Genomic DNA, 25,656 nt, shown 5'->3' with positions numbered 1-25,656 from the left:
ACATCTCTTTAATTTTTGTCCCTAAGCTGAATTCTGCCTAGCAGAGTGTGTCCAGAAAAACAAAGCATGTAAACTCTTCCATGGCACAGAGATGGCTCTCGCTATGGCACCTATGCATCCATCGCCTTGCAACCTGGTATACTCCAGATGACAACTCTCAGCACAATTGTGTTGCCCATGGATACTGGATACTGCAGGGAGTTTTACATCTGGAGAATGCCAAGTTGGGAGAAGCTACGGTATTACTGAATGGGGTTGAGCATGCTACACCTGAAACGTCCTTCTATTCTCCTTTTACATTTTTCAATGAATGATGAACTTTTGGGGAAAATTGCAAAATTTAGGAATACTGTGCTTAGGGGTGACCTGACAAAACATCCGGCTTGGATGTGAAATGTGAAACAAGGACCCTGCTGAACATGACATCGGGCCAGAAACAAAAAGTCTTATGGCCTTTAAGAATCACAAAATTGTTGGAGCAAAAGATTTGATGAATTATGCTCTACTTCCTCGGTTAAATAGCTGAAGATAACAATTCTTTCATTTGATGAGATGGGTTACGCTCACAAAAGCTCATGTTACAATAAATATATTGGAATTTGAAGTGTCACCAGATCCTCTGTTGCTTTAGCTGCATTAGAGTATCAGTGTCCCGACTTGAAAAATCAAATCAACTTCTCTTCTACAGATCATGGCAAGAGTCGGGGGAGGCAGATTATGGCTAGCTGTTAAAAAGGGAGTTTAGACACACAGTTCCTTTCTAAAGCTCCACAGATATTCACTTACACAAGAACCAAATTGACTTGCAGCATTTGAACTTCACATTGAGAGTTAGGTATACCAACTGAGGCCAGACTAGTCTAACAATCATTCCAACCAGAGATGCAGGAAAAAAACCTCCAGGCAGAGGTTCTACTCCAAAAAAATAATTTATGGGTGTGGGTCATTCATGTGCATTAGAAGTGATATGTACATAAATATTTATCTCTAGGGTTATGTACAGAGGACATCAGGAGCCAGAAGGAAAGGTCCATGTCCTAGGTAGGACATCCTTGTGATTGTGTGTCCAGATAAGGATGGGACAGCCTGAGAAAGCTGGCTGGCTGACTCCTACCAAATCATGAAGTCTCTTTAAAGTATTATTAAATTGGGAATGGTATCAGAAAAATAAGCAGGATACCCTGTGATGCTCCTAAGAGCTCCTGCCTTTAGAGAGTGTCCTTCTTTTCAAGACTAAATTACTTCCTATTAATCTGGTCATACTTGTCTTCAGTCAGCTGGCTGCACTGAAGGCTCAGCTAGAACAACAGCTTTGAGGGGACCTGAGATTACAGGGTATTGAAGCATCAGTATTAGCGCCTGGAGCATCGGTAGACATATGTAAGGAAGCCATCTGGTCCTTGTTGGTGAACTTTGGGCAGCAGATGTCCAGCAGATTCCAGAAGCTTGATGAGACTTTAAGTTCTTGCTAATATAGCTCCAGGCAGTTTCTTCGACCAGGGACATTCTGAGAACTTCAGTTCTCAAATTAGGTAATCCTTTAGGAATGAAGAAAAAAAAAAAAAACCACCTTCCCTAGTGTCCATGGCTTGTCTCCCTCCTCATGTCCTTACATTGTGATAAGGAAAAAGGCAAGGGGTGATTGGCAAAGGATCATGGGTGAAGACTGAATCATCAGAGGAACAGGTGCTAGTTGTGTCTTCACAGGATGGGGAATATTGTTCAAAAGGCATTGAAAGGTCCAGATACTGAAAAGAGGGAAAAAAACATACATAATCAGCATTCACAGGGATAAAGGCAAAATTCCTACTTTTTGTTGCCAACAACCAGCTGTTTAGACATCTTCAGTGGAACCATCCCCTGGGAGTTCAAGCCAGTGGTGAAATTCATCTGGCTCTATCTGGATCGCACGATCTGGTAGGCTGGCGGCTCTGCCCACTCACCCAGATGTCATCACGCTCAATTTTTGACCCTCTGCACATGCGCAGAAGGCTCTGGGCATGCATGGAGGAGGCGCGTGCCCTCACATTTGCAAACCGGTAACGAAGGTAAGTGAATACCACCCCTGGTTCAAACCTACCTCATCCGAGACAGCAACCAGGACTTTATCCAACCCCTCCACTAACTGCTTAAAGGTGGGTCGTTGGGAAGGTACAGCATGCCAGCACTCTCTCATCATCATGTACCTATTTGGGAAAAAGAAAAGCTTCAGGTATCTATTTTCCACTGGACTGTAGTCTATGGACATGGATGCAATGCATCTGGAAGACAAGCAGGCTGGGAAATGTAGCTTTAGGAGGCACAGTGCTACTTACAGTTCATGGGTACAATTGGAGGGCTTGTCCATTCGGTGACCTTCTTTCAGGAGTTTGAAAAGTTCTTCCACTGGGATGCCAGGATAGGGGGAGCCACCCAGTGTAAAAATTTCCCACATGAGAATCCCAAAGGACCACCTTAAAGTGAGGAAGAGACAGAGAGAAGGTGAGAAGGCTATGAAGATTTTCAGAATATATGTATATAGAAAGCAATCCATGTGGCAAACAAACCTCATGAATGAAAATTATTACAGATATTTATCAACATTTGTTTGTGACCACAAATGGCAGAGCACGGTAAATAGAAAGTATCCAGTATGCAAAAACCAGGGTGAAAATAAACATCTATTTCAGGAAGGAAGGGACTACTGAATAGATCAATTACAGATAGTTTGATGGAAACATTGCTCTGGCTTTGCGATGAAAACTTCGATTCATGTATTAGGAACATTCGGGAACTGATATATAATAGATTCCACTTATTCTCCATATTTCTAAAATACTCAGGGAAGAGTTGCAATACAATATGCTGTATTAGAAACACAGCTGAGGTGCAAAAAGTCCCCTCTTCAACCATTTCCAGGGACAGCTGGGATGTATCCTTGTCTGGAACTCTAAAATGGGTTACAGCCAGTCAGTGTAGATATTGTGGATTTAGGTAGACCAACAGGTTTCCCCCCACAAATAAGGCAGATTCCTTTGTTTTTTTAATAGGTGAAAAATCAAAGAGATGTATCTGAAACATTTTGCAATATTTATCTGTAGGTATGCAAACTTTAGATTTGATCCCCACAAGTTGATGGGAACACCAGCATAAAATCTATTTACAACACCCTAAACAATTATGCCTCTTTTCCTGGGACTGTACGGCAGAAGCTGCAATATCCTAGGTCAGAGGTGGGCAACTATGGCCCTTTTATGACTTGTGGACTTCAATTCCCAGAGTTCCTGAGCTAACATGGATATCTCAGGAATTCTGGGAGTTGAAGTCCACAAGTCATAAAAGGGCCATAGTTGTCCACCCTTGTCCTAGGTGCCTGTTTTAAGATGTTGCAGACAGGTGCTAGGCTTACATTCCAAAGCATTTTTGGAAGCAGATCCAAAATACTACAGAGCTTTACTCGGTTATTTTACCAGGCACATTTCTATTGGGTGATTAGATAGTTAGAACCATCTAGTCTTGCATACTCATACTTACACATCACTTTGGTGTGTATACACTCTGTCAAACAGAGCTTCTGGTGCCATCCATTTTACAGGCAAGCGACCCTGCAGGTAAACATGAGAAGCTGTCAGTTCATTGCTGCTTTTTTTTTTTTTTTTGAGCTGACAAACCGCCTCTTACAACTCGCTCAAATCTTTATTTTCTAAATCACTTTCTATACTTCAAAAGCACAGGTAGTCCTTATTTATCAACAACTGGAACCAGCAACTCCATTGTTAAGTCAAGTGGTCACTAAGGGCTTATGAACTTAGTTCAGCTTTCCTTTGCTTTATAGCTAGTGAAAGTGATAAATATGAGAGCTGGTTGTAAAGTTACTTTATCATCATTGTAACTGTGAACGGTTGCTAAAGGAGGCAGTCGTTAAATGATAGATACTGCAGTACTTTGTTTCCCTACCATTGGTCCTGTTCCTCTTAAAAATACTATCAGTTGCCTAGACAGCCAGATCTTATTGGTTCTGGCAGTGGACAGTCACATTAACAGCCATCATTTTCAGAATAGTTCCCATCCATCGTCTTCTACAAGGCCATCATAAAGGCTTCACAATACACAGTCCTTTGCATCAACTGAGTGCTGGAAAGGTTCCACTGCATCACTACCCTTGACTCCATCGGCTAGGCAGGAGTCAATGGGCATGGCACGGTCAGTTTCTGAGAGTATTCCATGCTGCTGGGGCTTGATGGTGAGTTGTGTAATGGAAAAGCTTGCTTATTCAGCCACACTCTTGTTTCTTTTCTTGCAGGGCTATTAAGCAGAACTGGGCAATTTGCTGGGTTTAATGTTCTAATGACATGAGTGATTGGATGGAATTGGTTTAATCTTATGCAAAACTAGCTTGTTTCAAAACAAATCTAGAATAAATCCCTTGGGTTTAGATGACTAGATCAACTGACCCCTTCTTGCTATTCTTGCTGTTTTGGGGAGAGGGGTACTTAAAATATTCTTAATTTACCCATGTTTTTCCCTATGATGCTTTGCATTTCCAAAGCACCTGAGCAGCATTAAATCCTCTAGCAACCCTGTGGCCATCAAATGGTCTTTTTACTCACATTGCTGGTTTTCTTATAGTAGTCTATGTCATGAACTCCACGGGCCAAGCCAAAATCAGCAATTTTCATCACATTCTCTTCAGTAACAAGAACATTGCGAGCGGCCAGGTCCCGATGAATACACTGGAAGGAAAACAAAAGAGTTACATCAAACTCCAAGGACTCTACTATAACCTTGATGTCACCATAAATTATCTTATTTCTCCTTCTAACATAAATATGAACAGGGACTTTTTACATCTTTCTAGTTTTCTTTTTCTCAGGCCTGATATATATACAACATTCTGTTGTTGGATCTCAGGCAGTTCAATAGCAAACTTAATATGGAGTGGAATGAAGATGCCAGAGCACTTAGTAAGCATCAATCTATATAATTTTTTTCTGGACCAAAGAACATATTTGGTCTGAGTCTTATTCTATTGGGTCTCATTCTCCAAGTGGATGGACATGAGAATTTAATTGATCTTAAATTAATCAGAACTAAATAACATTACTCCTTATGTTTTTAAATTTCTCCTGTCCCAATAAAAACGATATTTTAGTCACCATTTTGAGAAAAGTATTGTGGGCCCAATCTAAAGCTTTTGTGGCTGTGAATTCAAATTATATATTTCTGGATCAGAGCTGACTAATATACCCAAGAAGGTTTCTTGGGGCACCATAATGACAAACAGCAGTGGACACTATCTGGCCCAGATCCCTCTTACCCGCTTGGACTCCAGGTACTCCATGCCACGGGCCACCTGGTAAACACAAGAAACCAAGTCTTTGAAGGAAAGCTGCTCCTCTGGCATCTTGGTAATATCAAATGTGTAATCAGGTGTTGGAGGTCGGCGAGCTCGCAGATACTCTCGCAAATTCCCCTTGGCAGCAAACTCCACAATCACATAGAGAGGACCTATAGTTACAGTAGATACTATGAATCACACTTTGCCTCAGAAATTGCCTCCAAAATGTCCTAACCTTTGGTCCCAATTCCACCGGGTGCCCATGTTCAAGTTCAGCATCCTGACAGATCCTACAATTGCAATACCCAATTCCCCACCCTGCAATGAGTTCTGCCTCATTCCAGCTGAGTTGTCATTTCTTAGTCTTTTGCCTCCCAAACATTCTTTCCTTTCCTGCAATGCCCACTGTATTTTCCGCCATTTCTGGCCGGAAATGAAGTCACTCACCATCTTGGGTACAGACCCCCAACAGGTTGATGATATTCTTGTGTTGGTCCATCAGTTTCATCATCTCCATTTCCGAGATCAGGTCAGCCAGGTCTTTATCTGTAGCATTATCTAATAAGGCAAAGAAATAGGTTTATATGATTCCTGAAATGATATAAAGACCCATGTTTAAGAATACCACGAATAATGAGAAAAGTCAAAAGGATGAGGCTTTGGGGCCTTATAAAATACATTTACCTTTCAGCATTTTGACAGCAACAGTGAGAGGCCGTTCTGGATCAATCCCATAGGCTTCTGCTCTCACCACCTGCCCGAAACAGCCCTCACCTAACGGCTTGCCTAGCACCAGCCTAGGAACAAAAAGGACAACTTCAGAATTGGGAAGATGGGCCAAGATTAACAATGTGCTGCAGGGCTGCAACCTTGATTAAAAAACAAACAAACACTAAATAGATTTTAAGTGTTGTGTCTTAGGCTGATCTATGAGTTGCTAAAGTCACAATGGATCCTTTTAGCAATGGAATATTATTCTTCCAGATGTCAGATGAGTGTGGATATTGAACTAGCTTTCAATAACAAGTACAGGTAGTCCTCGACTTACAACAGTTCATTTAGTGACTGTTCAAAGTTACGTCGCTGAAAAAAGTGACTTATGACCATTTTTCATACTTATGACCATTGCAGCATCCCCATGGTCATGCGGTCAAAATTCAGACAGTTGGCAACTGACTCATATTTATGATGGTTGCAATGTCCCAGGATCATGTGATCGCCTTTTGTGACCTTCTGGCAAGTCAATGGGGAAGACAGGTTCACATAACAACCAGGTTACTAATTTAACAATTGCAGTGATTCATTTAACAACTGTGGCAAGAAAGGTTGTAAAATGGGGAAAAGCTCACTTGATAACTGTCACGCTTAGCAACATAACTTTTGGGCTCAGTTGTGGTAATAAGTCGAGGACTACCTATAGCAATTCCTTTTCAATACCTTTCAAGTAACAGATAGTCCTATATGCCAGAAAGAAGTGACTGAAGTGCATTTCTGATATAGACAAATGTGGCATATTTGACTGGCCTGGGGTAACTGTGATACTTGAGTTTTTTGTCTGCTGCACACTTTGTTGAGGAGCAGTGTTTCACAACATCCAGCTGTAATCCTACATATCTGGGAGGCCTTAGCTTGTGGAAGTTTGTTGTAAAATGAAGATGGAAGCTTCGCAGATGTGTAACAAAGCAAGTGTGTCATATTCCTTTATCTGTTCTGAATGGGGTAGCCATTTTGGAACTATCATATTACCAATATTTACTAAGTTCCACCTCTGTATGGACACAGAAAACATTAATCTGTGGATATCTTTATGTCAAAAACTTGGCAAAAGCAGAAAATGTAGGAACCAGCTCCTTATAGTATAATAAATAGGAACCTTGATAAGGGATTACAAGCATTTCCCCCCCCCCATTTTTCATCTTTTAGCAGAGCTTCAGCTTGTTAAGATATTGTAAAAGTAGCTGTGCTTCTCCAGTAGCAAATGCAATAAAAAAAAACAAAACCCCCTTATACGCATACCTGTCCCGTGGGAATTCCCACTTGGAGTCCAATGGCAGTTCCACTTCCATAACTCCAGCTAGCATGGGAGTACAGCTTGAGGAGAGGCGAGTAACACGCATTAGTGATGTTGTGGACTTCCCTGAGGAGCTTGATTCCAAGGAGAACTGTGAGACAAACCAAGGACACACATTAGATTGGTCCACGAATGTTAATGTCTTCCAAAGCAGCAACAGACAAGACATAAATCTGCTACATTCAAGTGACAAAATGCCACAGGTGTCAGGTGGTATAGCAGAATACATAATACACTGTACAAGGTCCATCTAGTAATATTTTGTCTTTCCAGAATTGGTCTGACTCTTAAATGAGGTCTACACATGGGAAATGTAGATCTACCGTATTGAGAGATTTTTTGGAGCCCTTAATGACGTAGGGAACTTGTACATTTACAATCATTTGGTGTACCGCAGATCCCTATTGTTTACAATTAACATCTGTTCCATGCTACACAGGTAGGTCTCAATTTATAACAGTCCATTTAGTGAATGTTCAAAGTTACAACAGCACTGAAAAATGTGTCTTATGACTGTAGTTATGACCTTTGCAGCACTCCCTTTTGAGACTTGGCAGTTGACTGATATTTATGATGGTTGCAGTGTCCCGGGGTCATGTGATCACATTTTGCGACTTAACCATAACCCTAACTTATCAACTGCAGTGATTCACTTAACAATGTTGGCAAAAAAAGTCATAAAATGAGGTGAAACTCATGAACAAATGTCTCATTTAACAACAGAAATGTTGGGCTCAATTGTGGTTATAAGTTGAGGGCTACCTATAGATAGCTTTACTCATGATTGGGGAACTTTAAAATTAATGCAGTGATTAATTTTCCTGTTTTTTCAGTAGGTCACTGTTTGTAATACCTACCTGTCGAATAAGAGGAAATTTGGAGAGTTTGTGCACAGCCATTGGTTCCAGAGGCTGCTTACTTGGCTGAATTTGCATGCGGCATAAAATAACAATGACAATAGCCATAGCAATAGCTAAAGACCCTGAAGTGTAGATAATTATATCAGTGTATTTGATTTCAGGAGCATATACTTCTTCAACTTCTTCTTCATCTGCAAATAGCAAATAAATCTTCAGTTAATTAATTCTATAATTAAACTAACTGTCAATACCTGAATATGTTTCTGGAGATGTTAAAGCAGAGGAAAAAATATTGAATTGTTCAGTGTGGTTGGTCTTCTTCAAAGGCAGCTACCTGGAAGCCACTTATAATTCCCTTTTTCTGTTAAGAATGTGATCTTACATAATAAATTATTTACAAATCTACATTTTAAGAAAAACTCCAAAATGTGCACATGTTCATATAACATTTATTATTGCTACCAATCATTTCTTGGCAAATGTATTTTAAGAGGCCCCTGATATATGTTCACATTCAGATGTTATTCATTTCAGTTTGAGGCATGAAACTGGCAAAAAAATAAATTCATAACTTAACTATCTATACTGTTTTTCACATTATTTTAAAAAAAACATCCTTTATTCATAGAATAACATCATGTTTTATCACATTTCCTTTGTTGTCATATTATTTTTTAAACTTGTTTCTTATCAGAGGGGTTCATGGCAATGTATTATAGCCTGTGAATGAATGATATGGCTCATGCCTCATTCTAGAGATGAAATGGGTTCAAAAGTTCCTTTGAAGACACACTGATTGTAATTTGACCTGCCTTTGCTGTTCTCACACTGCTGTATGGAGCCAGATAACTTTTGTGGTGATTTGCATTGAACATGGTGAATATTAGTGGGTTTTGTTTCATGTCACTATAATTTGTTAGAGGGTTGGTTCTGCACTGGGTGATGATGTCCTTCCTGCCTCGGGGGCTGCCATTTTCATGATTTCCTGAGATTCCTGAGGCAAAGGTTTTCCTGAAAGGCTGGATAGAGTGAGTGCTATTGGATATGTTAAGCTGCAAATGTCCCTTCCTTCCTTCCTTCCTTCCTTCCTTCCTTCCTTCCTTCCTTCCTTCCTTCCTTCCTTCCCTCTCTCCCTCCATCTCTTTCTCTTTTTATTTATTTCTTATTTGTTTTCTGCCCATCTCGCTGTGAGCAATATTCCTGATGTGGCCAACCATCTGGCTCCTGTTATGGTTCCCAGGGTTTTAGACAGTCAAAACTTCCCTCTTGTCTATCAGCAGCATCCAGCTTTTTATTCTTTGGACTTTCTATTTGTTCTGCTATTTTGACAAGGATGGGGGGAGGAATTTGGATCTGCTTCAGGGAACTCTACGTTGACAATATGCATATTTCCATAGGTCAGTGAAAGGGGCTGCCATGCCAAGAGGTCTTTCCTTAAAGCAGAGGTGGGGAACGATGGCCGCTTTATGACTTGTGGACTTCAACTCCTGGTTGCCTCAGGAATTCTGGGAGTTGAAGTCCACAAGTCATAAAAGGGCCATCATTCCCCACCCCTGCTTAAAGTGATAGCAACTGCCTTGGGTAGTTGGTAAAACAAAATCAATTAGAAGTCTGGCTACTTTATGTGTTGCCACTAGAGTTTCTCTCATATTATCCAATCTTTTAATAATATCAGCTTATTCTGACAGGGCACAAAAAGAGTTAATCAGTTTTCTTTTTTCAGAAGGTTATCTGTGTACTGTCTTGCTATAGGTAGAGCAAACTGTTTGCCTGAGCAGTAAATGGCCTTGGGGTTATCTAAAGTTGAGTGAGTGTGTCTGTGTCTGTGTCTGTGTCTGTGTCTGTGTCTGTGTTTTGTACTCTGTTCCTATCAAGAGTTTAGTTTTAACAAAGCAACCACAAACAGCTTCCTTACAAGCCCTGAAATGTGCCACCCCTGCTCTTTCTCACCTGGAAGCACGGTAAGCCAAGCGGATTGGTAGGACAAGCCGATAGAATTTCCAGCCAGACAGGTGTATTCACCAGCATCCTCCATGGTGACATTCTGTAAGTAGAGGACTTCCACTTCTGAGCTGTTAATATCTGCTGTCTACCAGGGTAAATACCAAACAAGGGCAAAAGACAGACAAACATTAGTTGTGGGCAACACAAGAATGGTGTCCAAGCATCTCTTTGGTTAAGGAATCATTTGCTTGTTTCTACTATTAATATCATCGGGCTCCAGCTACCAGCCCTGGATGACATCTTCACATCTCACTGTTTGAGGAAGTTGCACGACATCTTCACATCTCACTGTTTGAGGAGTCTCAGAGACTCTTCCCATCCTGCTTACAATCTTTTTGGACTGTTGCCTTCTGGCAGAAGATACAGAACAATTAAAACTCGGGCCACATGTCTTCCGAATAGTTTTTATCCCAGAGCTATAATTGCACTCAACAATGAACTAAAGGGCCACCATCAGTGAGCTGTTGGACAGCATTACTTTGCCTGCTGTGTGGATGCTTGGGTGGTTTGGGGGTGGGGAATTTTTGGTGGGTGGGAGTGTGTCTGGGGATTGTCATGTGTGTTGGGCTTGGTCTCTGGGTGTTATGTGAATTACGTTGTATGGGTATACTGTGTATATAAGTACAATGACAACAAACTTTATATATATAATATGTACCCTGTTTCTCCCAAAATAAGACATCCCCTGATAATAAGCCCAATCGGGCTTTTGAGTGCATGGCAATAAGGCCAAGTGCTTATTTCAGGGTTCAAAAAATATAAGACAGGGTCTTATTTTCGGGGAAACACGGTAATAATGATCTAATATTATTTCATTTCTTCCCACTTGGTCAGGCAGGGAAGACTTGTTGCAGACCCTGCCAATCAAAGAATTCCAACTAGCAGGGTCCAGGAAGAGCGCCTTCTCTGTCATTGCCCTGCCCTCTGGAACATTCTCCCCCCCACCCCCCGAGGTGAGGTGGATCCCCACTCCCCTAGCCTCCTGGAAAAGACATGAAAACATAGCTCTGCGGCCTTGGGTAGGTTGAACAGAGGAGCACAGAGCTGTCAGTCGGGTTAGCTCTCTGAAACACCTCGCTTCGCCTTTTAATTAATTTTTAGTATTAAATTTTAATAAGCCTTCCTCTTTTAAATATCATATACTGGTTTTATGTTTTAATATTTTATCTGCACCCCACTCGAGAGTCCCTCCGCGAGGGAGATGGGCAGTTTCAAAATTTGATATATTAAAAAGAATTTACCATATGTTTGGGAAGGTCCACATTTCTGTGAAAGATATGCTATACATGTAATATATTTGTTGCTAGCTTTTATTATAATGGAGGTTTCTTTTAATGAAAACCCTATGAGATTCAGGTTTCTAGCTGGAAAAGTGTTAAACTGTGTGGCTTGTTTTGCCATAAAACGTTTTGTTTACATTTTTCAATACACTCTACCAACAGTTGATACAAATGAACATATCACCATGTCTATGTTTGGACCCCACCTTTCTTTTGGGGGACTAACAAAGCTATCATATTTTTCTTTAAAAAGTATTGCACTGTATTGCAATGGCTGTATATTTACCAGGTGGCACCTTCATTTGAGCGTGCCTTAATCTGCCATGCTATAGGTCAGCAACCATTTCCAAATTAAAACCACTGAAAGCAAAAACACCCAGGTCCAGCCTTGAACTGAAAGGGATGTGGAGAAAGCGACATGGGTGTCAACAGAATTCTTCAGCATGGATAGAGAGTAAGATTCTTGCCTTCAACCTCTCATTTCTTTCTCATCTACTCCTTGAGGAAAACCAATTACTGATTAACATCCAAAAAGTAGATCTGGTTACCTTAAGGATCTGCACATAGGGGACTCCATCTGGACCAAAACTGCTGCCATTCACTTTGATGTGTTTAAGCCACTGTATGTGGGGCTGTGCATCACTGTATACTTTGCAAAAAAACTCTACATCACTGCCCATCACTGCTGTGGTATTGGCAGGCAGCCCAGCTTGCAAGATAGGTCTGTGTGGTGACCTCTCTGTCAAGAAACAAACCAAAAAAATGTTCAGTTGTCCAACACAGATGAAGGGCATCATCTCTCTCAAGACAGGTTACTGCTGGACTCTCCAGTAGCAATAACACTTATCTATCTATCTATCTATCTATCTATCTATCTATCTATCTATCATCTATCTATCTATCTATCTATCTATCTATCTATCTATCTATCTATCTATCTATCTATTTATTTTATTTCTATACCGCCCTTCTTCCAAAGGACTCAGGGCGGTGTACAGCCTGATTAAAAGCACAAAAACAGACAAAATTTAAAAATAATTAAAATTATTAAATAATTGGCTCAATTATAAAACCCCAAATTTAAAATCCCATATTTAAAACCAATTAAAACTTAGACTTATATACTGCTTCACAGAGCTTTACAGCCCTCTCTAAGTGGTTTACAGAGTCAATATATTGCCCCAAACAAGGAAGGATGGAAGGCTGAGTCAACCTTGAGCCAGTGAGACTCGGACTGCTGGCAGCCAGCAGTCAGCAGAAGTAGCCTGCAGTACTGCATACTAACCACTGTGCCACCATGTACATCAATCACAGATCGTGATTCAGAGCAGGCCAAAAGAATGAAACAGAATCAGCTTAGATATACCCATCTAATAATAGCAGTTTGCAATTTTCATTTAACACAGCACTACTAATGGTCTTGCCTCAAAACTTGAGAGAATCATAATTTCTTCCCTTCCATAGACCAGTAAAACTTGCTATGCTTCTGATATTACATAATACCACAGGAAGACTTCCCAGCCAGGGATGGCCCCAGAGACTCTGGGCCGATTAAGAGTAACCCCAGAGAAGATTGATAGTAAAGAATGTAGAGATAAGAAAGCAAATGCTTAATGCTCTGCCTAGGGTTTCAGGCAGGGTTAATTAATTTCATCTGACTTTGTGGCCCAAGAGATCTTTGTCTTCCTTTGAAGCTAGCAGAGGATTCGGGGTTTCCCCCTCCCTCAATCTGGGCAGTCTGAGGTCAGGATGGTGCCTCTGCCTTCCTAAGGAAAATGGCAGGCTGCCAATACCTGGGTTTTGCCCCTCCCGCCCCCAACTCACAAGCATTCATCAGCACAGGGACTAGGAACTTCTGAAAATGGAAATGCTCCATTTCATTTTCAACTGTGCTCCATTTTTTATCTTTGAATTGGTCTCCTTAATACAGAGTCTGACTATTTTCCTATGGCCAACATGTTCTTTTTGCTTTGTGTTTGCTTTCCAATAGCCTTCCATTAAAGAATACTCGGATCCCATTCAAGGTTTGTGAAGGAAGGCTTTCTCACCCAGCACATCCAGAAAGTAGCTGTAGCGAATGCTGCCAAATTTATTCTCCACCAAGCAAGTATAGTTGCCTCGATCGGAAGGTACCACACTCTCCATGACCAAACTCCAGTGTTGATGCCTGAGCTAGGAGTAGAAAAAGTGATGCAAGCTACCGTTATCACTGGTGCATTCTTTGTTTTGCAGAGCTGTCCATTTTTCCTGAGTGTAAGTCTAAGAGAATCTCATATTTCAGACATGGCTACTTCAGCTTGTGGCAAAGTTAGGAAATACAGGTAGCTCTCGACTTACAATTGAGCCCAACATTTCTGTTGCTAAGTGAAACATTTGTTAAGTGAATTTTGCTCCGTTTTACAACCTTTCTTGCTACAGTGGTTAAGTGAATCACTGCAGATGTTAAAATTAGTAATACTGTTCTTAAGTGAATCTGGCTTCCCCATTGAATTTGTTTATCAGATGGTTGCAAAAGGGGATCACGTGACAACCCCCCCCCCCGGGACACAGAAACCATAATTAATATCAGTCACTTGTCAAGCATCTGATTTGGATCATGTGACCACACAGATGTCACAATGTTTGTAAGTGTGAAAAAGCATCTTAGTCACTTTTTTCAGTGCTATTGTAACTTTGAACTGTCACTAAATAAACTGTTGTAAATCGAGGACTACCTGTATTGTTCTGGGAGATTTAGGACAGGGAGAGTTAAAAAGAGACCAGGGCTACAACTAGTATTTAAGGCTTTGGTAGTTCCTTTTGTAGAGATGACATCTATTCCTACACACAAATGTTAAGCCCACACATGCAAAGGCCTTGGAATCTACCACTAAGAGGTTCTGCATGTGCCTTTCATTATGAATAGTTTGGCTTCCTCTTCCTCTATATTACATGTTTCTGTAGTTCTCTCCACCCAAAGCCCTAATTCATAAAACCTGGTGTGCTAACCAAGAGAATGGAAGGAGAAGGAAGGGGAGGAAAGAACAATCCAACTAGGGATGAAATCCAGCAGGTTCTGATAGGTTCTGGAGAACCAGTAGCGGAAATTTTGAGTAGTTTGGAGAACCAGCAAATGCCACCTCTAGCTGGCCCCAGGAGGGGGAAGGGAATGGGGATTTTGCAGTATCCTTCCCCTGCCATGTCCACCAAGCCATGCCCACAGAACTGGTAGTAAAAAAATTTGAATTTCACCACTAAACCCAACCCATTTAGGTCTTACCCGAATTCCTCCAATACGGTGCTCCCCACGGAATTCCCGCCCATTCTTCAGCCAACGAATTGAAGGGGTGGGATTTCCTGAAGCTGGACAGCGGAACTTGACTGTGTTTCCTGCTGGGACTGCATGCAGCTTTTTGTCCATTCGATGAGGATGTGTCCAATAGGGTGCTAAAAAAAGAAGTGACATAACCCATTCAGATTTTAGCGAAGGCTTCACAAATGTTCTCTTCTTAGGAACAAAGATTGATTTTTTGCTATAACTGAAGCAGGGAGGGGATGAACCTTGAACTGGCTTCCAAGAAAAAAAAGCAACAAATACAAGAGTTTAAGGAACAGAAAATGTTACTCAGGCACTCAACGGTGTGCCAAAATGAATGACAGCACTGCATTCATTCTGCCAGGAATACACAACATTCTGAAAGACACCAATTGCAGGCCATGTGCCATGTGACTACCAAGTCATGCGTCATCCTTGGTAGCAGAGTGGTGGTAATAAGTGTCCCACACTTTGGGGTTCCTTGAGATTTTTGCAATAGAGGGAAGATATCTGGCTATAGTTTTCCTTGTCTTTGCTCCTAAAGGGCCATAGTACACAAGATTGAGTAAGTATAGATTAATGACCCCAATACTAACCTCGATGGGCGTGTACAGGCTCCTCATTAGAATCAATATGAGAATTCTCCACATCACTGTCTTCATCATCATCTCCTGAACCCAATGAATCTAAAATCAAAATGAGCAGAGGTGACACTTTGTACTAAAACACCCCCGAGTAATTATGGGACAGTGGATGGATGCCACATATTAAGGGGTTTGGTTTCTTTACTGTTGTGCCAGCACTCTTCGAGGAGAAGAGGCAAAATGTTAGGTGGATGAAGGGAAGGGCAGTTACAAAGGACAAATAAAGAGAGTTGGCACTGCAGTGCTAGATTTGTACACCAAGGGTTACATTGTAGATGTTGTTTTGCAAAGGAAGTTTCACCTTATAGCCATCCTTGTGTTTTGGAAGATGTCTTCCAAAGGCTTGGAATTAATGTGTGTGTGGAGACCCTGTTGCATTTTCTTTAGGTATTGCTTTTTTTTTCTAATCAGAGTGGTTATTACTTTGTTATTGTATTTTTAATTGTGTAGTTCAATATTATAAACTGCCCAGAGTAGGCAGCCATAACGAATTTAATAAATTAATATGTAAAATCTGAGACCCTATGTTGTTAAATGGTATAATGTGTGACAGTGCACAATCTCAACCCGTGATCATTTCTAAGCAAGAGTAGGAAAGGCTCTGGTCTAAAATCGTACCACGTCTGCTGATGATATCCTGAGCTCAGTGGATCGTGTGATCTGATTCAGCATACCTCAAGCTGCTTCCTGTGTTTCTTTTGAAAACAGTAAATATCTTTGGATATTTTGAAACCAGTTAGACCACTGCAAACCTTTCTAGTCTTATGCTCTTACCTACAACAGAGATAGTAAAATTACGCAGACTTTCCCCAGTATTCCGCGCACGGCATGAGTATAATCCTGAATCTTCGTAAGTGGCTTCAGGAATCTCCAGCAAATTTTGCTGAATGTGGAGGCGTTCACTAGGGGGAAGTTGCTTGTCTTCCTTATACCACGTGATAACAAGACTGTGATTGGTACTGCAGTAGAGCTTCAACTGGCTCCCTGGATCCAAAACCAGATGCTCCTCTTCTGTCTCAAGCATGTGACTGTCAAATATCTCTGTCCAATATAAAGAAGGGACGATCAATGCAAATGACAAGTTTTTCCTGCTCTCCTGCCATCTTACAAATACTTTGAGCGATGGAATAAGCCATTTAACAAACTCTACAAAGCAAAGCTATTTTTATCCCAGGGTACAAATCTTACATCCCTAGTATAATAAGGCACTATGGTAGTGTAGCAGGATTTTCCATTACATATGCCAGACTTCTTCAAGCAGGTACCCTTCAGACGTGTTTAAGCTGAGTACTGTTCTCATAACAATCTTCAAATACTGCGACCAAAAGCTCATGGTGGACATTTGAATTGCTACGGTCTCAACACTCTAGGAAAGCTGCAGGCTGAAGGAACTCAGCTTAGCTACTCACTTTTTGTTATTTCACCAATTCCAAAACCTAACTTTAGGAGTGATGGAAGATCTTAAGTATAGCTGCACTTAAAACAGCAACTTATAAATATGTCCGTGCCCAGATTTAACTTGGTACAGAAAAAAAGTTTCAACTGGTTGTGTTAGTATATCATGCTTGTCCAGGCGTAACTGAACTAGGATTTACTCAAGTGCCCTCAGAACATTCTGAACCATGAACTAACAACATGAGCTGAGTTCACGCAGCAGCCTAAGTTAAAATTCAGTTATGGTAGCTAGTTATAAAGCTCAGAGTTCTGTGGGGACCTCCCTGGGTGAAACTGATCAACAGAGTAAGATTTTGCTCTGGGACAGAGAAGTAGCAGTTTGATCAAGGAGGATAGTCCGATCTGGAAAGCTGCCCAACATATTACTCCTAAACTCATAGCAAAACTTTTTCACAATTTAGCCTCCAACACCACTGCCTTCAGATTCCTGTCTTCTGTGTTGAAGAATAATCCGATGCATGTTTGAAAACTAAGCACAGTGCAAAGATTTCAAAAATAGCAAATGGTGTCAATCTACTATTTTCAATTCATGTAAACCTTTCATCTTCTGAAATCCACAGAGCTCAGAGTAAAAGCACAAAATACATTATACAACTAGAGAGACCTGTTCATACCTTCAATTTATTTTTTTTAATTTTTTAAAATGGGTATAAAAGAAGTACTTGGTTTCTTAGGGTGTAACAGCTCAAACTTGCTGCATATTTGTAAGTATTGTTTTAATAAAAGCATTAATCTGACAATGTTGTTTACATGCTAAATTTCATACATATTTTGCATTCTTACATTCCGTATTTCTTCAGAATCTTCTGTTCAAATACGATCCCACCCAAATGCTTAAACATTTTTGAGAATCTTGCATTTTCTAAACTTTAATTTACAACATTTCTAACAGATCTGGAAGATAAAATTTGGAATGTGGGGAGCAGACTAATATGCAAGATATTGAGGAATCTCCGCAGTCGCTCTAACTTTAGAGGCACACACTCAATTTCTGGCTTGCTCTACAGCAAACCACAGGGTAAAGCTAGCCAAAATGTTAGGTTGCATTGGAAAAATTGTCTCTTCTCTTTTGACTATGAATTAAGCGCACAAGCCTGTGATTGTGCACAGGTTCAGCAAATCTGTCATTTGGAAGGAGAAAGCAGTATCAGGTAAACACGTATACAAGCTGACGGCTTACTGGGTGTCTTACTGTTGTTTTTTACACTTACAGGCTAAATAGGAGTTTAAAGTAATAGAGTTGTGGAAAAGTGTTGCCCAATTCCACTCTTTCCACTTTGGGATTCTCCAAATCCTGTCCATAATCCCTTTTGTTCTGCATTCCCTCCCTTGCCCCGGCAATGATGTCATCAAAGCCCCTTTCCTGCCAGTCCTGGGCTGGAGAAAGGATCCCCAGGAACACTGAAGCATGACTTTCAAGCTCAACCCCCACCCCCACCCCCCAAATTCTCTCTGTGGGAGCTCTCAATTGAGTGATCAGTCCCTGAGCCCAAGGTGACTGTTTTGACAGATTCCAAAATGAACATGTCAGGAAGCCCGGGACCACTGCCCCTTCCCCCATTGTCCTAGCCCCACAGCTCCTTTCCCGTGCTCTCCTTGCCCCAGCTCACAATAGAGGCCAGCCCCTTTTTCAGCAAAGGACTCTGGCTCTCTTCTTAGCTCTTCCTCTGCTTCTACATTCCAGGATGAGGTGGGGGTGGGGGTGGGGAGAAGAAAGGAGACAGAAAGCCTTCACCATTACTCCTAGTTGGGCACATGCAGGCCCTGTAAGTCCCAAGGAGGCAACTTTGTCCCCAGCTGCACCCATCCCCTCCGGGCCCCTCCCTTCCCCTCTAGCTCCCTCCCACACAGCTTTCCCTCAGCCCAGAGGCTTCCCTCCTTTCTTCCCGTGGCATGAGCGGGAGTGAGAGGTTTCACACTCAGTTGACTCCACAGCTTCCCGCCTCCCTGTTTGTCTAACCTGGATTTGAACTATAATTGCTTTGGTGACCCATCCTCCTCCAACATTAGCTCCAGTTGTAGGAGCACTGCCAGCAACCCCTTCAAACAACTCGCTCCTGAACCAAGTCTGATCTCCCTCAATGAAACCTGGCTAATGGCAACCCACTTAATTGATAACGCCTCCCCCCTCCTGCTTTTTCTGAGAGGAGTGAGCTCCAGGGGTGACCCACCTCTTCGGGTCCACAAAGCAATGTGTCCCAGCCTGCTCCACCAGCAGCAGCTGAAACCTGCTGCTTCCCAGGTAGCCCACTGGTTCCCCTTCCCTCCTACTTACCCTTAGGCTGCCAAGGGGAAGGAATTCCTGCAAACAGTGTGAATTGCAGGAATGTCCAGTTCATCTGAACTTCAGGGTGAGCCCTGAGACTTTTCCTGCCTGAGGCAGAATGGCCACTGGGGCCTTCTGCTCCTTTGCAAAGGGTAAAGTGGTCTATATTATATCAGCGCCTGAGATCAAAAGCCTTACAAACCGGGAGTAAGAATTACAACAGAATTCAATGATCACATTGTTGAATGTGATTTGCTTCACATTCATTAGATAGATAGTCCATGTTAAAGCCTAAGACATTTTTATTAAGTTAAGATGAATGCTAATTAATTGCCAATTAAATAGCATGTCTGTATAAATCAACCTTCATCCACAATGTAGGAATCTGGTGTTGTGCAGAGGGGAATATTCCCTTGCAGCTGTTCTTTACTAAAAAATCATTTAATGTAATTGCCGAGATAATTAAATTATTTGCTATAAATATTCCTTCCGACTGAGGAAACCATTCTGATTGGAAAGGAAGAAAAGCCCTCCCTTCCCTTTAGAAGAACATGATGAAGTCATGTCTGATAAGGGGCCTCAGTGACCAATTCACAGTGACTGTCCAGAGAGGGATTTCAAATGTTGAAAAACACTGTACAGATTATGTAATTTGGACCTTCAACAAATCTAGAAAAGTACAGTTGAAGACTCTATTCTCAAGTTGCTCTTCTTTGTCACCTCGTTTTCCAATTCCTAACTGATTGGGTTTATTAGCATTTAAGACCTTTCCAAGTAATTCAAAATCCTTCTACTGAGCAAGAAAATAATTTGAAACTAATATGAAATCTGGTAAAACACTGACAACTCTTAACAATGTCGCTTTTGGGACCTGTAAAGATGTCCTGTCATCTTGCCACCCAAGCAATGGACTTTGACAAGTGGAAACAGAGCTAAACAAATATCTGGCACCTTCTACTTGGGAGTAAAGTTCACATTTATTGTGAGATGACTTATTCGGAAACACCGAGTTTGTCAGTAGGTTCTCACAAACATTATTTTTATTCTTCTTCAGAAGCAGCACTGATTACAAAACTAGATTTCATTAAATTGGATTATAAAGGCAGAAGCTCCAGACTTTACCCTTATTCTTTTGATCAGGGTGCTTATGGTGCCAATCTCAGAAGAGATAGCAAAGAACAAGCTCTATATCCACCATCACATCGCTTCCTCAGTCCATTAATGCAGACTGTTGGATAGCAGCAAAGCGCAATGGCTAGCATGATGTGACAGTCGGCTCAGAGGCACCCAGGCAGCTGGTTGGCACAAAAAACAATTATCCCATCTGTTTCATGGATGGGCCAGTCAGGGAAGAAGCATCTTTTCTCAAGCATGAGTGAAAGTGCCAAGCACCTGGCAGAGCAATTTACTCTTATTCCACTAGGGAATCCCAGAAATGCAAACTTAAATGAATTAGATTATTCAGTGAGGTCAGTAAGACAATCTGCAAGGATGCTAGCTACTTATTGTAGAAGCAGCTCGAAAAATGTCAAACTATAGCAATATATAAATGTATACATATGCATACATACAGTACAGACTGATAGACAAGTATAGGTACAGAGAAAGTACTATAGATATAGTGATACAGATATAGACATATATGAGATACATGGGACACATTTTTAAATGTATCTGCATAGGCTTCAGTCCCATACCATCGGTCCGCAACCAAACCTACAATACACATTTCAATAAATATTACATTTTCTTAATATGATAGCAGTCCTGTAATGTTGCAATGTTATACTTCTTCAAAGAAATCTACATCTTTCCAATTGATTCAAGTGTGCTTAGTTCTATTCTACATTACACACCATTAAAATATATAGTTCTTTTACAGTCAAGAATTAAGTTAATTAAGAGGCAAAGTGAGGACTAGATGAAAAGATAACTATCTCTATTGTAAAGAAGATTAACAAGATCTCCATGACAAAGAAGCAGAAATTTGACAGTATCAAGACCTTGCTTGTGAACAAAACTACTTTGGCACAGTATTTAAAGAGGTACAATTGTATTCTGACTGCAGAAAATCTGCCTGTAAATTTTACACTTGCAGTCAGAATCAGGAATTTCCTATGTGCAGAAAACATCTTGGTGATTCTTAAATTCCAGGGAATGGGAAAACTTTTAGGCTTAAGGCATTTTCTTTTTCCTTTTTTTTTTAAACTGGAAGTTGAGATCTACCAGCTGGAACCAGCTGGAATCTTTTATAGAGAGTGAGTGAAGAACATCTTTTTGAAATATACAGTAGGAATGCCATGCCTCAAAGCAATTTGCTTTTAGTACCAGATTATAGTTTAGTTATGCAGAAACATACTCCAGCTTTTTCTATTAAATTTTCTTTTGTTTTAATAGGCTTTTTAGATTAGAAGATGGGAGTCAATGACCTTTGGAAGTCTAACCACTCAAAGTTTATAAACAGATAGGTTTATATTTTACTTTTCCTTAAGGGACAAAAGGAGTATACATAGCATTCTCTATGACAAATTTTCTGCACAACATCCCTGCCGGGTAAGTTGGGCTAAAAGATAGTAACTGATTCAAGGTTGCTCGGTGCTTCCCTGCTTGGGGACATGTACTCAAATTTTCATCTCCCTGGTCCTATAGTCCAACTCTTTCCTTAACTGCTACATCACGTTGGTTATTTAAATTCCAAATGATTTACAGCAAACTCTTGTTGCACAAAATATTCAGAACTAACCTTGGTTAGACAAAGAGTTGGACTTGGATCTTAAGAGATTTCCATTTCTTGCCACTGACTCACTGCGTGTCTTTGACAAACTGTATTAGTGATAGCTTCCTGTTTTCCATCACATATTTTTCTTGTCAAAAAGACAGCTCAGAACATGAAAGCTCTTCAATAAAGTAGGAGTGATTAAAAGTCAGCAGCAAAAGTCTGCTGCTGTCCACCAGTTTGAAGAACAAGTCTGAAATGCCTCATAACTTGCCATGGTGGTTGAGGCTTGTAAGGCATACTCCTCAAAAGATCAGAGTATCGTCTTTTACCACAGAAAGCGTCTTAATATCATTTCCCATATTCAGACACACTTTTCCTAATTCTATCAATAGCAATAGTTCCCAGTAACTCTCACCTGGATCCCTGGATCCTTCTGTGGATGCAGATATCCTAAGACATATTATTGTGACCATCAGAACCCTAAGAAGATCACACCACAGAGCTGTCATCCTGTTATCTTTTCTTCTTCTTCACTCTGGCTCCCAGTTGGATACTCAGATACTTAATTAAAAGAGAAAAATGAAAGTCACTCTTTTGTCCTGCAACACATTATCGATATGTGTCTGTAACTACCCAGGTTTCCTTCCAAACATTTTGGAGGTCAGTAAGGTCAGTGTACAGGTACAATTATTAAAGCTTTTTAGACTGTGAAAGTATTACTTTGCATTATCTCAAAAGAAAGAAGTGGCAGGGAATGGAATACATTCATTTGCCAATCCAAACATTCAAACATTCTCAACACTAGATACAAACAACTATTTATGAAATGCCATCAAAGAAGCGAAATAGTTTTAGTAACAAATGGTCTTTAGCTTATTACGGTTCTGAAATATAGTACTCGCTATAGTTCCCAGCAATCCTGTTCTTACTGTACAATTATCTATGCTTAACTGAACCTTGGTAAATGCAATTAATCCATTATCTGAGATAATTATCTGACACAACAACCATAAACTAATCAGGCTGGCTTCACCTAGTAAACTAACATGGGGGGGGAGGGGTGTAGTTTGTTTACAGTTCATCCTGCCCTGCAAAGACAGCCAACACAAGGTTTAAGGTGTCTTTCCAAGCTGCACTTTTTTGAGCTCAAAGTTCAAGAGACAAACTTAAGAGCTTCTATCTGACAAAGGAATCAATCCCTAAGATCACCATTGGCAATCATCCTGCAACACACTGAATAAATCCACCTATAATCCCCCCCCCTTTTTCGCACATCTCCACAATACATCATTTTCATGTGGCTCTCCAGAGCTTGTGCTGAACAGATCTTGGGAAACTGGCCCACGCCACTAAAAGAAAACTTCATAAATTACCTCAGGCAATGTTGGGGGAGGGGGGTGCGGGTAAATGGAAGAAACACGGGTGAAGTTTCATCCTACTGCGAGGATTTAAACTACTTGTCCAAACAAAGCTCACGTGTGCTTTCGAGTAACACACACACACACACGCGCACCCGCGCGCGCGCCCTCCAATAACGCAGGTTTACTCCCATATGGATTTAAGTGCCATATAAGAACCCCGTTCACTTAAGTGCGGTTTTGGGTTGTGTTTGTGAAAAAGTTGCGTCTAGCCACTTTTGAAGGGGATGTTTAGAGTGGAACGGCGGGGATCTGCCTTGTCACTTAGTTACACGCGGCGCGTGTGGGCACGATGCACGTTCGCAGCGCACGGCGTGGACGTGGGGCAAGGGAAGAAGTTGCGCTTAACGATGTCCTCCCTGGGTAGAACAGCTTAATTTTTAAACCGGGGAAACAAACAAACAAAAAACGTTTCTGCTCAGCCGGACGGTTTAGTAACAGATTTACAGACCCTCCGGGTCAAAGTCGGCAATATCAGGCACCCCGGAAGGTCTCCGGGTTCCCGTGGGCAAGACCTCAGAGTTCCGCGCCTGCCTCTCGCCCCGCTGTCCGCTTTCGGAGAGAAGAGCGCCGATCCTCTCCTTCCCATTCCCATCCCCGGTGCCTCAAGGCAACCAACCCGGGACCTACCTTTCCTCCTCCTGCCGGCTTAAGAGCTGTCCCCAACTACTCCGTCTTCCCGGGCTCCGTCCCTCCGAGGGTAGGAAGAAAAGGATGCGCCAGGGTCCCGGTCTTTGGCCGCGGCGCTTCGTCCCGCGCAAGCATAAATCCGGCAAGGCGCCGCCGCCGCCAACCTTCAGCGTTCTTCTCCGGATCTTCCCGAAGCGAGAAACGCGGCCGCGTCCTGAGCCGGATTCGACTTCGTGAGCTTTCTGTCGGCTTCTGCAATAGGCGCTGGGACTTTGTAGCGAAAGCTCTCAAGTTACACCCCCGCGAAGCGCACAGCCGGCCAGCTCCGAGCCAACAATGGGCCGCGAAAAGAGCCAGGCCGGAGGGGGAGGATCAGAGGGGCCTGCCCCGCCCCCGCCCGGTCCCCTCCTTCTGCCGCTTCCCCCGCCAGAGCCGGGGCCTTTTTACACTCACATTAGCTAAATTCTCTCCCCCAAAGCTTCGGCAAAGGGGATTAAGCAGAGTTCAATCTCGCCCAGCCTTTTGCTTCCTCTCTGCTTATAATGGTAACTAGAGATACGACTCATTAAACTTCGGCTCAAGGGAAACTCTTCATCCGAAGACAAAAAGTGAGCCGGTGGGGGGAAATTAAAAGCCCGCGGAAGGAGAAAGAGGAGGAATACTTTAATCCAAATTATGCAGATCTTTAATTTATTTGAGTACATCTGACAAAATGAATATTCATGTAAAACGGCAGGATCTTGCACCTGCGGAACCCACTGCTGCATGAAGCGCTTCCGATAAAGGGGTGGTGGGGGAAAATTAGCTTGCTTCATTATTCTTTAGGGATATCAGTTTCTGGGATCCAATAAGCAAACTTTTAATTTTAATAATAGGTAATTTGGGAAATAACATGATCCACTAATCCGTGCAATCAGACTGAGACTTCTAAATGTTATTCCAGGAAAAGGCAGAAAAGTGACCCAAAAAAGTGGGTCTGATTTACTGCATCACACTTGGAGGACTTGTCACAGAACATGTATCATAAATGTGGCCCTGAAAATCGTTATGGGAATCTAAGGGTCACTCCAGTGCCTGGGATTAGTAGGATATTATAAAGTTAGTCTTTCTGCAAGATCTCTCCTCCTCCTCCTCCTCCTCCTCGTTTTTATCATCCGCCAGTTAGCACTGGTGGGAAATATAATCTAACCCATTGTTTTTCAATTGCAGCAACTTGTAAAATGTGTGGACTCCAGAGTTAGAGTCCTTATATCTTAAAGTAGCTGAGGTTGAGAAACACATCTGTGGGAAGGTGGTGGAATTGGGGGAGGCACTATGGTAGATTGTTCAAGATAAGAGCTGGAAGAGAAAAATATGGTAAGGAAGTGGATAGAATGTAAGGCAAATGTGTCAAAGAAGCTTTCAGGGGTGTGTACTACACACACACACACACACACACACACACACACATGGGAAAGTCAGCATTTTCAAGATGGTGTTCTAGTAAGGTAATTTACAAGATATGCAACTGAGATAAAATCAGAACAGAATATATTTTAGTTTTCCATCTCCCTCCCCCCACTTTTTAAAAGTTGCATGCAAATTCTAGTTTAAACTTCCTGTGGGAGATTATCCATATATTTTTCAAGATTTTTTTTTTATGAACATGCTTTAACCATATGCGCACAACAAACCTGAGTGCTGAGGCTCACACCCTC

At 41.6% G+C, this 25,656-nt stretch overlaps 1 protein-coding gene across 2 annotated transcripts; it reads right to left on the bottom strand.

The window, feature by feature from the left end:
• Positions 1–910: 910 nt before the first annotated feature.
• FGFR4 (fibroblast growth factor receptor 4) lies at positions 911–25,028 on the bottom strand. Of its 2 annotated transcripts, XM_034442433.3 has the most exons (18): positions 23,960–25,028; positions 22,327–22,472; positions 16,246–16,512; positions 15,424–15,513; positions 14,792–14,958; positions 13,581–13,704; positions 12,081–12,271; positions 10,199–10,337; positions 8,246–8,439; positions 7,334–7,479; positions 6,002–6,114; positions 5,765–5,875; positions 5,297–5,487; positions 4,590–4,712; positions 3,514–3,584; positions 2,316–2,453; positions 2,081–2,186; positions 911–1,748 (listed from the first exon to the last, which is right to left on the bottom strand). In XM_034442433.3, the coding sequence occupies exons 2-18, from the start codon at positions 22,418–22,420 to the stop codon at positions 1,602–1,604; spliced, it is 2,412 nt and encodes an 803-aa protein (XP_034298324.2). In that variant the 5' UTR covers positions 22,421–22,472; positions 23,960–25,028; the 3' UTR covers positions 911–1,601. The 2 variants fall into 2 exon arrangements, with proteins under 2 accessions (XP_034298324.2, XP_087743721.1); XM_087887595.1 differs by lacking the exon at positions 16,246–16,512 and having other exon boundaries at positions 23,960–24,562.
• Positions 25,029–25,656: the final 628 nt, after the last annotated feature.

Source organism: Pantherophis guttatus, chromosome 2 (genome assembly GCF_059756535.1).
Source record: "Pantherophis guttatus breed Tessera chromosome 2, ASM5975653v1, whole genome shotgun sequence".
Lineage (NCBI taxonomy): Eukaryota > Metazoa > Chordata > Lepidosauria > Squamata > Colubridae > Pantherophis > Pantherophis guttatus.
Note: the sequence above shows the minus strand (reverse complement) of the source record. Positions and strands in the feature narration are given on the sequence as shown.

Coding starts and splice junctions, on each gene's coding strand:
- FGFR4 (XM_034442433.3), bottom strand. CDS start 22,420: ATGACAGCTCTGTGGTGTGATCTTCTTAGGGTTCTGATGGTCACAATA. Junction 14,959..15,423: donor GCCTGTACACGCCCATCGAG/GTTAGTATTGGG, acceptor TTCTTTTTTTAG/CACCCTATTGGACACATCCT. Junction 8,440..10,198: donor TTGGCTTACCGTGCTTCCAG/GTGAGAAAGAGC, acceptor TGCTATTTGCAG/ATGAAGAAGAAGTTGAAGAA.